Source organism: Sinohyriopsis cumingii, chromosome 19, assembly GCF_028554795.1.
Source record: "Sinohyriopsis cumingii isolate HCF-2022 chromosome 19, ASM2855479v2, whole genome shotgun sequence".
NCBI lineage: Eukaryota > Metazoa > Mollusca > Bivalvia > Unionida > Unionidae > Sinohyriopsis > Sinohyriopsis cumingii.
This window is the reverse complement of record NC_142979.1, coordinates 49065213-49082872: the sequence shown is the minus strand read 5'-3', so window position 1 is coordinate 49082872 and position 17660 is coordinate 49065213. Positions and strand designations below refer to the sequence as shown.

The 17660-nt window shown below is 37.1% G+C and overlaps 1 protein-coding gene across 1 annotated transcript in view; it reads right to left on the bottom strand.

Moving 5' to 3' along the window:
• Positions 1-17660, bottom strand: part of LOC149775669 (integrator complex subunit 2-like) — a 93056-nt gene that overhangs the window by 31861 nt on the left and 43535 nt on the right. The window contains exons 16-18 of the mRNA XM_089944225.1: positions 15229-15430; positions 13808-13936; positions 6360-6579 (exon numbers count right to left, since the gene is read on the bottom strand). Of these exons, the coding sequence (XP_089800351.1) occupies positions 6360-6579; positions 13808-13936; positions 15229-15430 (551 nt within the window). The remainder of the gene's footprint in view (positions 1-6359; positions 6580-13807; positions 13937-15228; positions 15431-17660) is intronic.

Genomic DNA, 17660 nt, shown 5'->3' with positions numbered 1-17660 from the left:
TGTTCATTCAAACAATACATATCTGCCATAACATGTTTCACATGAAAACACCATTGTGGGCTCCCAAACTTACCCAGTCATAGCCATGTTTACGAAATTACGATTTACAGGAATTTTAATCCAAAAGTGTTTTCAACAACCAAAACATCAACCCTATGAATCTTGACCACTGCAATACCTTCCTGTAATCTGTAGTATGTATAAACAGTAAACAGGCCTGCTCAAAGCTCAGCTAAACCTAGCCATGGGGCATATGGCTGATATATATATACAATTAAAAGGTAAGTCGGAGATAAACAATAACCTAAAAAATATTGCTTAATTTACTGACAATAGCAAGGGTCATGTACTGTGCCTAATTCTGATGTAAGCAAGTCCATCTAGCTCATTTGCCAAGGTAAAGTACACAAAGTACAACAACCAAATTTGCCTGAAAGAGATGTGCAATGGAACAGATATTACACATCACTGCACTGAATGAGAATGTTTAACGGAACAGATATTACACATCATTGCACTGAATGAAAATGTATAATGGAACTGATATTACACATCATTCCACTGAATGAGAATGTTTAATGGAACAGATATTACACATCATTGCACTGAATGAGAATGTTTAATGGAACAGATATTACACATCATTGCACTGAATGAAAATGTATAATGGAACAGATATTACACATCATTGCACTGAACGAGAATGTTTAATGGAACAGATATTACACATCATTGCACTGAATAAGAATGTTTAATGGAACAGATATTACACATCATTGCACTGAATGAGAATGTTTAATGGAACAGATATTACACATCACTGCACTGAATAAGAATGTTTAATGGAACAGATATTACACATCATTGCACTGAATGAGAATGCTTAATCCATCATTAATAAAGTTTTAGATGTTTGTTTGAAGTTGGATTTTTACTCCATATGTAACATGCAAAAAACATGATTATTTCAGTTGACAGAATAGTGTTCAAGTGTGACTCATTTTTGAAGAGTGTTCTTCAAGAAGCAATAAGCAGCCAGCAATGCAAGCAAGGCCCAGCAAAAATAAATTTCAAGACTCCAGTTTGATGGAGTTTTACTCTGTCAAGCACAGGAGCAAGGGGGAGCATTTAATTCTTTGCAAACATCATCGTCACATTAGTCATTCTGAGATTTACAGCGTCCATCAAAATAGGAGCACTACCTGCGTGTAACATATTTAACAAACTGAATTCAGAAATAGTATTCCCACACCTGCCAGTTTGTTTGCAAACCCCCCCACCAATTTTAAAAATGAAAAGCATCAATAATATAAAAAATACACATGACTTAGTCATTTCATTCATTGATTTAGTTTCTAATCTGACTGTCACCAAGGGGTCCCTAACACTGTCAAATTATTGGTGTTTCCATGCAAATGGAAGCTGATATAAACAAGCAGACAGACAGCACACTCTCCATTTCTGTTTTCTAGAATAGTCTTTTTTCTCTCAGTAAAAACTGTGTCATCTGCATCCAATATCTGCAATGTCAAGTTCAATATTTCAAGAATAAATTGAACAAATAAATAGGAGGAACTCTTGACTACATGTATTCCAAGATAAGTAAATCCAAAAATTGATGGAGTTATTGAGATTTTCAAAGATGCTGTATTACATCACATCTGTTGTTGAAAAACAAACTGGCCCAAGCAAATATGGTGACCATGTTGCTAAAGAAACTCCCATTGTGCACTTTTTATATCCTTTATGCCTTCTGTTTTTAAAATTGGTGGAGTTTCTTTTATACAAAGAAATGGGATAATGTGAATATACTTTTTTTATAGTTCTCTTTATTAATATTTGTTATCTTAGTCTTGTTAAAATACTAACTATAAACTATTAATTGACCCACACTTTTCAGGATGATTTTAGCCATGAAAAAGATTGACTGAAAGATAATAATAAGCACATGATCATGTTTGCACAGTTCACTTGTGTTGATAAGGCATTAACAACAGAGGAATTTATTACTGATGTATTACATGTAAAGACTCCATTAAACTTGAAAATAATATGTTCTCCCCCTTCCCCTTTTGAAATGGTCAGTCCAAAATGTGATAAGTATTCATTTTTGTATAGCTGTTGTTGTTGTTGTTGTTGTAGGGTTAAACTCCATTTTTCAGCACACTATAGACTATACATGGCGGCCAGTATTAATGGTGGAGGAAGAACCCGGAAAATCCCCGGAAAGAACCACCGACCCTCGAGAAGCTACTCGTTTTCGTAAAGAGAAAGCATATGTTTAGTGTCAAACTGCATTAGATAACAGTTCCAAGAATGCTAATGTTATGGGCATCATGAACAGCTCCCTTCTGACCAGGATTTGCTCAGAGAATTTGCCAGGGAAGTTTGGACAACAGTACCATGTCTTCTCTAGTGAGTGCAATGATGAACACTAATGACACCTGCATTTCCTTTAACCCTTTACCTCATGCAAGCATCTTTGGACACCTCTACACCATTTGCATGGAGGAGCCTTTTGAGGCCTCTACTCAAGTCGCATGGAAGCGCCTTTTGACGTCGGATGTAAACAGCAGCCTTTTTAAGCCAGTTTTTGTAGCGCCACCTTCGGGGAAAACCCCCTATTAGATACTACATTCATTTCTGTGAATGACAATTTCGTCAGATCACGTGGTCACTGTTTATGCACTGGTCGATATCTGCTATTTAAAGTAACTGGGTCGTAATCTCCACTCTCCAAAATGGCGGTCACGGATTTCATTCAGTACTTACGAAGTTTTCACGATTAGAATCACAACTATGAAAGATTCAATAACCTAGGTAAAGGCTCTGATATTGATGTAGGCAGCAAATAGTTTTTATAAATTATCAAATTCAGATGACTCAGTGATGTAGACGCAGACGAAAAACTTGTAAATTTCGAGTATGAGAAATGGCAGCTACGGTTGGTCACGCGGCCTCACTGACATGACAGTGAATGAGTTCTCTCAAGATTTTAAAGCACATAAAAAATTCTTCTGTGATAAATAATTACACAGCTATAACAATCAATCGGACTTTACTCTGAAATTTTTCCACATATAATAGATGTGTACCAAAAATGTAAAATGGTTAAAATTGCTGTTAAACGTAACATACACTACATTGCTTAACAGTTCACAGGCAACCGTATGCACATGGAGTCGAACAGGTAACAGGTGTTCTATTTATAGTGCGCTGCACTTTGTAACTATGCTCTATGATGTAAAGGGTTAAAACCCCATTGAACTAATGGGACCAAAAAGGCTGCATCAAATTAAGTCCATATTTTGCAATCCATTGGATTTTAAAGAAAGAAACTTGATGTTTTAATTTAATGTAAGTCTGGTTGTGATTATATCTGTGTTTGCATGTGTGTATGTGTATGGCATTGATATCTGACAATGCTAAGTCTACCAGCTATTTTCTTTCTTTATAAGTGTATTGGATCCACTGAAGAAAAACAGGCAAGTTATTTTTTGTAAATTTAAATTTGAAATTCCTGTCATTTTCTATTGGCTTATATTACAGGATTAAATGATCATGGTTGGGTATTTATCGATGTGTAAATTTTACCTAATCATTCACAAAGTAAATAAAGTCAGAAGGACTTTATGTTAACTTTGTGAGTGATTAGGTAAAATTTACACATTGATAAATACCCAACCATAATCACTTAATCCTTATAATTCCAATTTACATCTCATCAGCAGATTTAATCAACTAAACATTCACTTTTAGGTACATGGAAGTTTTCTTTCATTAGCCTCTTAATTGCGATAGAGAATACATAGCCCTATCTTCGCTAGCCAAGATTCATTTATTGTTTATACAGTGATACGGGGTGGCATGTCACAGCAGGTCATGCCATCGATATATTGCTATGACCATTACTTTAATATATAAAAAATGGTTGTTGCGGTTAAACCAGGAATATTCCCTTTTTTTCAAAAATTATGCTTGCGTATGACACGTGTTGTTATAGCAACGTCGTTGCTATGTTCTACGCATTTCGATCTTTCAAAAGCAAAATCGGGTCCATTTTTAGTGATATCCCTTGACATTTGACCCTGACCTTATGCAATATTTTCCAAACAGTGGCTTCTAAAGCCAGCCATATGCCTTCTTCAGTAAAAGGGGTAAGTGTTGGAGTGCATGAAGGTCTGTGGAATTAATGTGGCTTGTCATTTTTTATCGGAAATCACAGGAGTGGTTGTGTTGGATCTTGTTGTTGTTATTATGAGGGTGTAAGGCGTTGAAAAAGATAAAACTTCACATCAAATGATCTGGAAACAGGGAAACAAAAGTAGTCTGCAGAATTTATTGATGTGTAAAAAATTCCAGATCAGTATCACGTGACCATTTACATCCAATCAAAATGTAGAAAACGCAATCAATTCATAAAAAATGGAATTATGAAAAGATAGCTATTCTCAGTTTGATGACATCACTTGTTTTATATCACATGCACTGACCCACATATTGGAACCTCAAAACATACTGTTTGCGTCTCAGAAATCCCCTAATACTGTCTGAGAATACAGCAGGTATGACAATATGTAATGTAAACATAAAATAAAGGATTTAAAAAATAAAAAAAACACATGTAAATCAAATATCATATGATCAGATGGTAGCTGATGGTCTCTAATTGGTAAAGCAATACTCAACTAATGATGACTCACTTGTCTAGTTGGTAAGCATTACTCAACTATCAATATCTTACCTCTCTAGTTGGTAAAGCAATACTCTATTACTGACATCTCACCTCTCTAGTTGGTAAAGCAATACTCTATTACTGATATCTCACCTCTCTAGTTGGTAAAGCAATACTCTATTACTGATATCTTACCTCTCTAGTTGGTAAAGCAATACTCTATTGCTGATATCTCACCTCGCATTGGTAAAACAATATTCAATTACTGATGACTCACATCTCTAGTTGTTGTAGCAATTCTCTAATACTTATATTTCACCTCTACCCCAGGTTAAGACAATGCTTCACCACCAAGGACTAAACTCTTCTTTACTTACTGAGACTCCTCTCCAGGTTTTGGCAAGCAGCACTGAATTCTTCTTTACTGTAGGAAATATACACTACTGGGACTCACCTCCTATCCATGTTGTGACAATACATCACTACCAAGGACTGAATTCTTCTTTGCTGTAGGACAATAAACTCCACTACTGAGACTCACCTCCTCTCCAGGATAAGACAATGTTTTGGTACAGCTTGCTAAACAATTCTTTACTGCAGAATAATGTACTACACTACTGAGACTCACCTCCTCTCTAGGTTTGAGGCAATGTTTTGGTACAGCTTGCTAAACAGTTCTTTACTGCAGGATAATGTACTACACTACTGAGACTCACCTCCTCTCTAGGTTTGAGGCAATGTTTTGGTACAGCTTGCTAAACAGTTCTTTACTGCAGGATAATGTACTACACTACTGAGACTCACCTCCTCTCTAGGTTTGAGGCAATGTTTTGGTACAGCTTGCTAAACAGTTCTTTACTGCAGGATAATGTACTACGCTACTGAGACTCACCTCCTCTCTAGGTTTGAGGCAATGTTTTGGTACAGCTTGCTAAACAGTTCTTTACTGCAGGATAATGTACTACACTACTGAGACTCACCTCCTCTCTAGGTTTGAGGCAATGTTTTGGTACAGCTTGCTAAACAGTTCTTTACTGCAGGATAATGTACTACACTACTGAGACTCACCTCCTCTCTAGGTTTGAGGCAATGTTTTGGTACAGCTTGCTAAACAGTTCTTTACTGCAGGATAATGTACTACACTACTGAGACTCACCTCCTCTCTAGGTTTGAGGCAATGTTTTGGTACAGCTTGCTAAACAGTTCTTTACTGCAGGATAATGTACTACACTACTGAGACTCACCTCCTCTCTAGGTTTGAGGCAATGTTTTGGTACAGCTTGCTAAACAGTTCTTTACTGCAGGATAATGTACTACACTACTGAGACTCACCTCCTCTCTAGGTTTGAGGCAATGTTTTGGTACAGCTTGCTAAACAGTTCTTTACTGCAGGATAATGTACTACACTACTGAGACTCACCTCCTCTCTAGGTTTGAGGCAATGTTTTGGTACAGCTTGCTAAACAGTTCTTTACTGCAGGATAATGTACTACACTACTGAGACTCACCTCCTCTCTAGGTTTGAGGCAATGTTTTGGTACAGCTTGCTAAACAGTTCTTTACTGCAGGATAATGTACTACACTACTGAGACTCACCTCCTCTCTAGGTTTGAGGCAATGTTTTGGTACAGCTTGCTAAACAGTTCTTTACTGCAGGATAATGTACTACACTACTGAGACTCACCTCCTCTCCAGGTTTTGGCAAGCAGCACTCCAGGAGTATCTGTATGATAGCACTATCCTGAGCTGCGAGCAGAGCATTTTTCAGTTCTTGTCTTTCAAGCTCTATCTGATTGTTATTGTCCATCACAGGGTTCGACTGGATATGGTTCTCCATGTACACACGGCATGCCTGGCTGTAGGACACCAATACACGCAGGAGTATCTCCAGCACAGGTGGGCACCTAAACAACATGTGTTGAAGATCTAAGATTAGTGTTTCTTTCAGTAAAAAAGTAAGAGAAAAAATTTGTTTGCTTTTTTATGTACAAATTAATCACTGCCTTCAAATCTAAATATTCAAAAAATGAAGAAAACAGAATCCACCTCAGCAACTACATGGTTTCATTACTTTTCTTGATCCAAACTCTGATCGTTCATTAAAAATGACATAATCCTTTAAATGGGATTAAAAGATCACAAGCCAAGGTTTCTATTTTGAACCTTCATGTATTTTCATTCCATTAATCTTCCAGAAAGCTTGAAAAGAGACAAGTCATGAATGGCGGATCTGGCCTGCAAGTTAGCAGACTTTATAAAGTCAACTCTCATAATAATGGTATTTAATGGAAGGTTCCTTTCCAGATGAAAAGTTAATGAGAACTAACATATTAGTCACATTGATCTCTACAATGAATATTAATTTCCCAACACTTACATCAATTCTTGGTAACAAATATCAAAGTATTGATAGTACTAATAGATTTGAAAATCTGGACAATATAGCATGAAAAGTTAATGAGAACTAACATATTAGTCACTTTGATCTCTACAATGAATAATCATTTCCCAACACTTACATCAATTCTTGGTAACAAATATCAAAGTATTGATAGTACTAATAAATTTGAAAATTTGGACAATACAGTACAGTAAAACTGCTTCTGACACTGAAAAACACAGAAAGAAAAGACAAGATAATTATCAGTGATATTGATAAAGGTATTGTAAGTTCAGAATATGATCACTGCAAAGCAGGGATGGTCCTGGCTTTTTAAAAGCTGTCGCCAAAAAAATCGCCAACCTCAATATTTTATCGCCAATTGTCAAAAAGTGTCGCCAGAACAAGTAGTGTACATTTTTCCAAGTGTTAATTTAGTCTATTAATGTAACAGGCAATGAAAATTACAAAAGATGGGTTAGTTAATACTTTAATTACAACAAGCATTAACAAAATGTTACAAAGTGTTACATGAAGATCCGTCGCGATTTTATGGCCGCCCACTTGCTAAATGCAGTTTCAAAGTCTAATTTTTCACATCTGTACATGCTGATTCTCATTAAATTCTTGAGAGATGAGATGCAGAGTTTATTTCTGATGTCAGTTTTTATGACGTTCATCTTACTGAATCCACGTTCACAGTCTACAATGCTGACAGGTGACACCAGTAGTCTCTCAGCAGCCCCCCTCCCCCCTGGCTAGCTTCACAAAGCTTGTAGTGAATTGCTTCCTAAATCCCAAGAATGATCACTGAATGCTGTATAAATTTTCTCAACAAGCAAAATATGATCTCCATTCCCATGAATGAAACTTACACGAATCAACACCGGGCAATATTGGACCGTATATATAAGCATAAATTCACACCTAATTTAGGGATTCTTTCACTCCTGTATTTTGAGAAATAAATATTTTAATTATGCAAAACTGTTTTTTTTTCCTATTTCTTGTTGCGGAGTTTAAGTCTCTGCAGCCGTAACATGGGATTGATGGCAAAAGGAAAAGATCAATGAGTAAAATGCTGCACTGGCGACAGATATAATTGTGATTGAGATTTTTTCCATTTGCTTTGTATTTATACACAGTAGCTGGTACTTCAAAGGTTATCAGTTTTTTTATGAAGGTTCAGCAAAACTACTGTATTGGTATATGTAAAAAAAACAACAGAAGGATTAGCCATTCAATTAATTGTATCTGTTCTATTCGCGTCTTCAGAAGTCGGTCAGTTGTAGGTATAGTTCGGTAGCATGATTGACTGTATCACAGCATACAGTACTCAGCCCAGATGTCAGCATAAGCAGTTTATGATGTAACAATGCAGAGTAAAGATGGGGTTGTCAATACAAACAAAGGATCGTTTGTGTAACAGATTGATTCCAATGCATTGCTAAGTCAAGTTTGTGGCTTCCTTTCGTTGTCCCTTGTAATTTATCCAGTCCAAATCCATGATTGTATGTACAAATTAAATAACCAAAACGTCTGTCGCCAAAAAAATCGCCAGATGGGATATTTTTGTCGTCAATAAGGAAAAAAACTCACAATTTGCGACACTAGCGAAGCCCAGGACGATCCCTGACTGCAAAGAAACAGTTACTGACCATTTCAAATCTACCTTCAACAGCATGAAGTGAACAATCCCAAAACTAATATTGCAGTGTACACTCACAGAGATTGGTTTTGTCTGGAAAAAAATGCTCTGATAAACTTTGTATGAAATACCAAAATATTATATTTTTCTTTATGCTTTCATATTTGCAAATTTCATAGTGCATTTGCTACTACAGCATCATATCTGATAGTCATTGTATTAGTTTGGTATTTTAAACTTCACTAAGTTATACAAGGGAATTAAATCAATACATACATTTTCATTGGTCCTCAGTGTATTGGAGGGGTAGCACTTTGGGTGGGGGAACAGTCATGCCTCCTTTGGGGTAGTTCACCCAACACTGGTCCCCACATGCACCTAGCTCTCACCTGTGGTCCAAGAAGCTGTAACATGCGCAGCTTACATACCCCGGTAAACTGCTTGGACTGGCGGGCTAAACCAGGTGAGGGTAGCCAACAGGTTTTAAACCTTCGGTGAGTCAGGGCTTGCCTACCCAAACGTGAAGACTGGATTCGGCAGACTGTGTGGAAGAAACGGATAGCTAGTTCAATGGGCTGAAAGGCAATTCCCAGCAATGCACTATGTAGCACAAAGAGCAGGACGAGGCATGTAGGTAGCCCTGGTCATCCACTGCATCCGATTCCATCTCCAGCCATCTGAACCTTGTTTTGCCACTGGATCCAGATGGTCTTGGATGAGACAGTGAGGTCAAAGATGCATAACTCTTCCTCACTTTAAACCAACTCAGTGAGCACACTTGGTCAATCTTCTCCCCAAAATCCTGTGGTGATGGACAAGTGACAAAGCGGCAGGTGTGGGTACACTGGCAGCCATAGCCACAAATCTGCACACAGGCAGCTTAGACCATATGGTCGTTCTTCACTGAAATGGAGCAGCAGTGGAGTTTGGCAACCCCCTGAGGGACTGAGCAGCCATTTTTAGGATTCACACTGCTCACCTCCATGGCACGAGGATGGGGCTTTGCCTGCTCCATCCTTCCCTAGCCAGCTAACCATGGCTGGAGGGGACCCTACATCAGTGGTGGAAACACTAAAAAGGAAAAGATGAAAATCATTCTTCTCACCCTTGGCACATGGAACATGTGCACTTTTGGACAAAAGTGATGCTGACAGACCTCAGAGGAGAACTGCCCTAATTGGCAGGGAACTAGCCAGATATAACATTGATATTGCAGCCTTGAGTGAAACCTGTCTTGCAGGAGAGGGCAAACTTTGTGAAAGTGGCACTGGCTACACCTTTTTCTGATGCGGAAAAGGAAGTGAGGAGTGACGTGAGGTTGGAACAGGCTTTGCAGTGAAGACAAACTTTGTTAACAAGCTAGCTGGACTTCCAAAGGGAGGAAATTACAGGCTTATGGCCATGAAACTCCCCCTGTCAAATGGAAGAAAGCATGTCATGATCATCGGTACCTATGCTCCAACCATGGCAAATCCAGATGAAACAAAGGACAAATTTTATGAAGAACTCCACTCTATCAAAAACCTCTGTTCCCAAATCTGACACTGTACCTGCAATAGGACGACATGGATGCATCCCCAATAGAACTGGCATTTCGTTGACTACGTGATAATCAGAAAGAGGGACAGGCAGAATGTACTTGTGACCAAGTCCATGTGTGGTGCAGAATGTTGGACTGACCCCGCTTTTCAGACTCCAAGCTAAACATCTGTATCCAACCTTAAAGATGCCCACAACGCAAAAAGATCAAAAACAGCTTAAGAACTTGAACTTCAAATTGACCTGTGTCAGCACTCTAGAAAACCATCTTCAGTCCTCCACTCTGGACACCCAGAATGTGGAGGCAGCCTGGGCGACCCTTAGAGAGCTGGTCTACAACACTGCCACTGAGATCTTAGGGCCTTCCCCCAGAAAGAACAAGGACTGGTTTGATGAGAATTGCAAAAACATCAGGCAGCTGTTGGATGAAAAACACTGCCTCCATAAAGCATACCTAAATGACCCAAAGTCCACTTCAAAGAAAGATGCCTTCAATAACATCTGCAGGACTGTTCAACAAACTCTGGCAGATGCAGGACTCCTGGCTGAGTACCAAAGCTGATGAGATCCAAAGCCATGCTGTCAAGCATAATATGTAGAGGTTTTATGACGCACTGAATGAAGCCCAACATCATCAGGATCATCCCCTCTCCTCAGTGCGGATGGGAACATGCTGATCACAGACAAAGAAAAGATCCTCAAAAGCTGGGCTGAGCACTTCAACTGTGTCCTGAACCACCCAACATCCATCAATGATGAAGCCATTGATTGGCTGACCCAAGTGCCAGTCAGTGAATCACTGGATGACCCACCAACCATGTTCGCGACCCAGAAAGCAGTATGTCTGCTCTAGTGGCAAGGCTCCTGGCTCAGACTCAATCCCAGCAGAGATATACAAGGAAGGCGGTGCATCTCTGACTGAAAAGCTCCATCAGTTGGTTCATCTCATGTGGCAAAAAGAGATGATTCCGCAGAATCCAAGGATGCTACTATTATACACCTGTGTAAGCGCAAAGGAAGTCATCATACATGTGACAACTACTGAGGTCTCTCTTTGCTCTCCATCACAGGCAAGATACTTGCCAGGATTCTCCTCAACCATCTCACATCACACCTTGACCATGGACTCCTACCAGAAAGCCAATGTGGATTCCAAAAGGAGTGTGGAACCATTGACACAGGGTTCACTGCTAGGCAGTTGCAAGTGAAAAGCCAAAAGCAGAATATTGCCTTCTCTACCTATGTTGACCTGATCAAGGCCTTCGACGGTGTTAGCAAAGAGGGCCTGTGGAAGATCATGGCCAAGTATGATGCCCAAGGAAATTTATCACCATGCTGCAGCAATTCCACGATGGTATGGAAGCTAGAGTCTGGAACAATTGTTATAATATATATATATTATAACAATTGGCATTAAAACAAAAAAGCACATATGTGATGCTTTACTGGGGGTGGGGGTGGGGAAGAGCACTCTGCATATCAGCTTGTTTATCATTTTATTGGGATTTTAAATTCATTGTCAATCTTGCCATTGGAAAACCAGTAAATTTTATAATAAGTGGTTTCTGAGAAGAGGTTTGAAGGTTTTTCATTTTTTTTTTAATTACCAGTGGTTATGTTTTATGGTGGATATGCATCATTTGTATAAAAATAAAATATCTCCAATATTTCCATCATATCAAATTCTGGTGCATTTTACTTTTAAAAGAAGTCAGTTAAAGGTCTTTAATTTTTATTTATCTCCATCACACATCATGGCAGATAGATATTATACGTACAAAACTGAGAGAAATTCATGCCATAATGCTTTCTAAATTTTGTTGCATTTAAAGAGTTTCTATTTTTAGGAATGGAGGCAATATTTTGTAATGGATTCATAATGAATTCACATAATTTGCACATCTTAAATGCCTTCAAGCTAAGATGCTTTTCACCAAATACAGCCAAATTCTGAAGAGTGGTTTTTGAGAAAAAGTCATTTAAAGGTTTTTCTATTTTTAGCAATGGTAGACATTTTTTATGGCAGCTCAGCATATGATGATGGTCCCTGCCATTCTAGACTAACAAAAATACTGGTATATTTGTCTATATGTATATTTATATTATGCATGTTGATTTTTTTATAGATGGTAAGGGTAATTTTTAAACACATTACACAGCTTCAAGATAGTGGGTTGTACTTTTAAAAGAAATAAACATGTAAGTGTCTCCTTTTATCTTGTTGAAAATTTGAAGGGATTTGAGTTCAGGTCAGCTGACCTAATTTTGATTGGTTAGCTGCTGAAGGACGTGACCTTTCTGACATTTACAATGATCCAGAAATGATTATTTGATTCTCATTCTGGTTCTGAAATGGCATCTTAGTTTTTAAATATAAGGGATGTTTACCTGAGAATTAGTTATTCCTATCTTTGGCATCAGTCTTAGTGGAGTCATTTAGTTGAGTTCAATTATTCATTTGAGAGGATTTTATTAATTTTTTCAATTATTCACTGGAATTACAATGTGCTCATAAACTTTTGAACTAAGTAACTATTTGGAATTACTCTGAATTCATTTAAAGACATTATAGCACTGTGATAAATCAAGACTGTTGGCTCATCATATTCCAGACTACTGGCACATCAGCACAATAGACTGGACTTCATTCAGAACTCCACTGAAACTCGTTTTGGTCTTGTGATAGAACTTTCAGGACTATTTAGGATTTCATTCACAAACTGTTATTTTTTAATTTTTCACTTTGTATTCTCTGGAGATAAATTATTTATTGAATTTTTTCAAATCTTTTCTACTACTGAGTTGAAGACTAAAACAATGTAAAACAAGATTCTGTCATAAACTGCAGCAGTGGTTTGTTAATATACAAAAGTTCATGTGAAGACCATATCTGTTACCAAGGTTCATGGCCAACAATCAAAACCTGCAGGACTTCTTGTGCTAATGAGATTATGTCATACACTGAAGTAAGGTCCAAGGCAAAAACTGCAAAAATTGTAATAAAAACTGCAGGAGTAAAGTGTTAATATTTGTTGATATCAACTTTTCAGTTCACCATAACATTTAAAACCAAGTTTCATGGTGATCCATGAGACTGTGGGACTAACAATGGTGGCCATATTTGATGGCAGCTCTGCATATGATGGTCCCTGCTATTTTAGACTGACAAAAGTTCTGGTATATTTGTAATTTATCAATACATGTTAATCTTTGCTGATATCACCTCTTCAGGTGAACACCATAACATTCAACACAAAGTTTCATGGTTTCATGGTGATCCATTAAAACTGTGGGACTAGTGGTGTTTGCAAGATTTTGTCATAAACTGCATTCAGCTGCAAGTCAAAAGGGGCAATAACTCTAACAAACATTGGGTGAGAAAATTCATTTATCAAGATGCATGTCTTTTGGTGATAACTATAATGTTTACAAACCTTCACAGCAATCCATTAAAAGTGTGTGACTAGTTGCAATAACAAGACCAACTTAAAGATGGACAGGACAACAGACCAAGAAGGAGTGTGAATAAATATTAATATTTATATACTACCAGCATATGCATTACCTGAAAATGCGATCGTCACAGCGAAGAACGATAAGGGGGTCAATGGTTATATCCAGCTCTGTGAAACTGGTGTATTTGAATTTGCCCGATTCTTGTGGCCTCAGAGCATTGACTGTTGCTAGTCTCAAACTGAAATTAATACAAATTTTCTTCACAAAGTTTACTTTGGAATCGCATGTTTTATAAGGGACACTGAATTTAGGACAGTCATTGTTACATATGATACAAACTATGCAAAATATGGGCTTTTTATCATAATTAATTTAATTATTAGCACTTGCTTTCTTGAATTCATGACAGTGAAATACACACAATACTAATAATCCTAAAATGGCGAGAAAGGGTCTTGATAGATAATAAGGAACACATTGTGTAATATCCAGCCTTTCAAAAAAAGGGACTTCTTTGAGTTCTGATTATTTACCTTTTATTAACTTAGTATATCACCATGATTATTAATTTTTACTTGAAGTTCCTTTGAAATACATAAATTTACAATGGTATTTCTCTTTGATAATAATTTATTAAATTATTATAACATGGTGTTAGAGTTTCCTATGGCCATTCCCACGCCATGTTAGATATTCTGATATTTATTACTGGGGTATGAGGAAAGAGCACAGTGCCCATCGAAAAGTTGAAATTCGCCAAAACCATACTGCTTTGGCATAGGCTAGTCACACCAGGCCTAGCAAACTTAAAACAACTTTACATGAAATTGATAGAAGATGATTTGTCTTTTCATTATGTCTTCAACTAATTGACAGATGAGATAAAACTACCTTCTATATAGTAATCTCCATTTTGCATTGTTAGTCACATGACTACCCAACTCTCACAGCCTACATGTCCATGTCATCAGAGATTCAACTCATGTGATACCAAAAATAAACCATTGTCAATGTTGCTGTACAGAAACTTTGAAAATAGATGAAAGTAACAAAATCTTTATGACCCACCCCACAAAACCCCAAAGACAATAGGACACAAAAGTTTCAAAATAATTATACCAACTGCAACATCCAGATGTTCTGTAGTCATTTGATGCAAACAAACTCTTGTCAAATGTGCTGTACAGAAATTTTGAAAATATTATATGAAAGTCATACAATGTTTGTAAACCCCTCCCACAAACCAAAATGGACATGTAATTTTCAAAATAATTATTCCAACATCTAGAAACTTGTCACTGTCATAGCAACCTGGAGAAACCAGATTCATCATGATGAGAGGATAAGTCAATAAGTTTTTTGTTGGTATCATATGACTCCTGCGTTAATATGTACAATAGTAACCTTAACCATATTCAAATAAAATTTTAGAAAATTTAAATTTTACGTAGCTTTATTCCCATTACACATCTGAATCTGTTTTAAAATTGACAAAGTAAAATTAAAATTTATACAACCGCAAAAACTGACCTTCGAGGTGTCAGAGTATGAACCCTGAACCAGGCTCTTTTGACAAGGTCAACCACTTTCCTTGGGATATCAGGATCTAACATGGCTGGCAGGCTGGACACTATACAATCGCTGAACTGTAAGATTTCCTCAACTGGCAAGTGTAGTAACTTGCCCAGGATCTGAAGCATTGGTGTTGGACTGGATTTCAGATTTGTCAAGGCTAAAATTGTAGACAAGAAATAAAATGAAGGGTATCAGTGCAACCCAAATGATAAAAATAAACTTGATTATATTCAATTAAGGTATCTATATAGTGTAGATTTAATACCATATTCAGAGGCCATTTGAAGATTATATTTCAATAAAGAACTCTATAAAATATGGTCAAAGTCAATTAATTATCAAACTAGTCTGAGATTTTGTTAAGATGAAACATAAAAGCCTGGCTGGTTAAATCAATCCCAAAAATGCAATGCTAGAGTATTGACATGCAACTAGGACACCTACTCTCAATCATGGGACATCTACTCTCAATCATGGGACACCCAATCTCAATCATGGGCCATAACTATGGGAAAGCATGGTCAAAATCTGTCCATCATCATGCCCATCCAGAAATGTTGATGCTTGTGTTCAAATGCCATTAAATTCTTATAACAATCAAGGGGCTATAACTTTATATCATGAACACAACCTTCTGATCAACAAGTTCATTTGAGATATGAAAATAAAGTTTAACCACAAAACTGATTCAAAGCCAATGAAAAGATGATAATGATAGGATTTTCCAAGCCAATTGGATTCCTTATCTTATTTAATCAAAAGTTATAATGGGCAAAATGTGCTCATCATCAGTCTCATCGACCGACTATGCCATGGTTCGAGACCTCTCATCTGATCACCTTGGTGCGTTAGTTAATCTATCTGTTTTTTTAGTTGATCCACTTATTATTTATGTTGTGGGTAATTTAGGTTTTGGCTTTTGACTAAATTTATTAAGTGTTATCATAGCTAACTTTACAATTTATTGACAAGATAACTATCTTATAGTTAAGTTTACGATTCATGTGAAATAATGCTAACAGACCAGACTCAGACTTCAAATAAAAATGATATAATGTTTATGACTGACGTATTTTAAGTGCTAAAATACATTTTGATATGAATGCACATCATATTGAAATATAAACGAAGAACAAAATATGTGTCATAATCATGAGTCCTTTTCCTTCTTCAACCATGTTAAATTTTGACCTTGAAAACTGGCTATACTGCTCATACCTGTCTTGAATGTCACCTGTCTTAAGTGACCCTTTTCTGATTGCGTGAGAGGTTCACTCTCAAAAGAGGTTTTTATGACATGTTGGTTTAAACATGCTTCTACATGTGCTTTCAGTCACCTAAACTGGACTCAGGCTACATTGTCATTTTCTGTATGAATATGAAAGGTGTTCATGCTACAGATCACCTTTAGTCAGATATGGTAAAGTACTTTCAGATAGTCAGTTGATTTATGAAAAAGTCATATTATATATCAGTAACAAGAGTCATGCTTTAAGAAAGTTGAACAAAACATTTTCCACGTGGATGATATGAAAACCATGAAACTGTTTGGAAGCTATCTAGAATACAAGTCTGGCACAGAGATGGACGAGTCATACTGCAGGTAGCTGGATGGAGAATAAGTTAAAAAAAGCCAGGTTTTCTTCTAGACTGCAACTGAAGCACACTACTGTTCACAGAACTAAAAAAATTCTTATAAATTTAATCAAAACCAGTTACGATGTTCTGGAGAAGGCTTTCCACCTACTTGCTAAAGAAAGCCATAGTGTTGCTAGGGGAGTGCTTCAGATACAAATCTGGTAGAACATGTCCTCAGAATTGTTCCTGCCATGTCTAATAAAAATGGCTTAACCATTCTAGAAAAGAAGCTGAGAAAAAGGTTTGCCATACTGTTATTATGGAAACAACAGCACTGCCAGGGACAGCATGCACTAAAACTGATTTTACCATGTCTGATCGAAACTGCCTCAACTAGAGAGGAAGTTGAAAATAGGTTTTCTACCTAACTATGAAGGAAGCTGCAACACTGGTAGTGTGGAGACACCTCGGAAGATATTTTGATCAAGCCTGTCCAACCAAGTTTTATCAAAATTCTCTTGGCCATTCTGGAGAAGTGGAAAATGGATTTGCCATTTTGGTTGCTATGGAAATCACAGCTGCTAGTGGAGCCACCAGAACATCCAAATTTCCCATCCTTCTCCTCTAAGAAGCTGAAAATAGTGATGCTGATGGATGATGCATAATGGATGCAGGACCACACCATAGTTCACATGGCCTTATGGCCAGATGTGCTAAAGACACCTGTCCATTAAGTAGGAGAAATATTATAGTGTGATAATGAAGCAAAAAATTATCTGCAAGCTGCTGAACTATGAATATTTCAATAA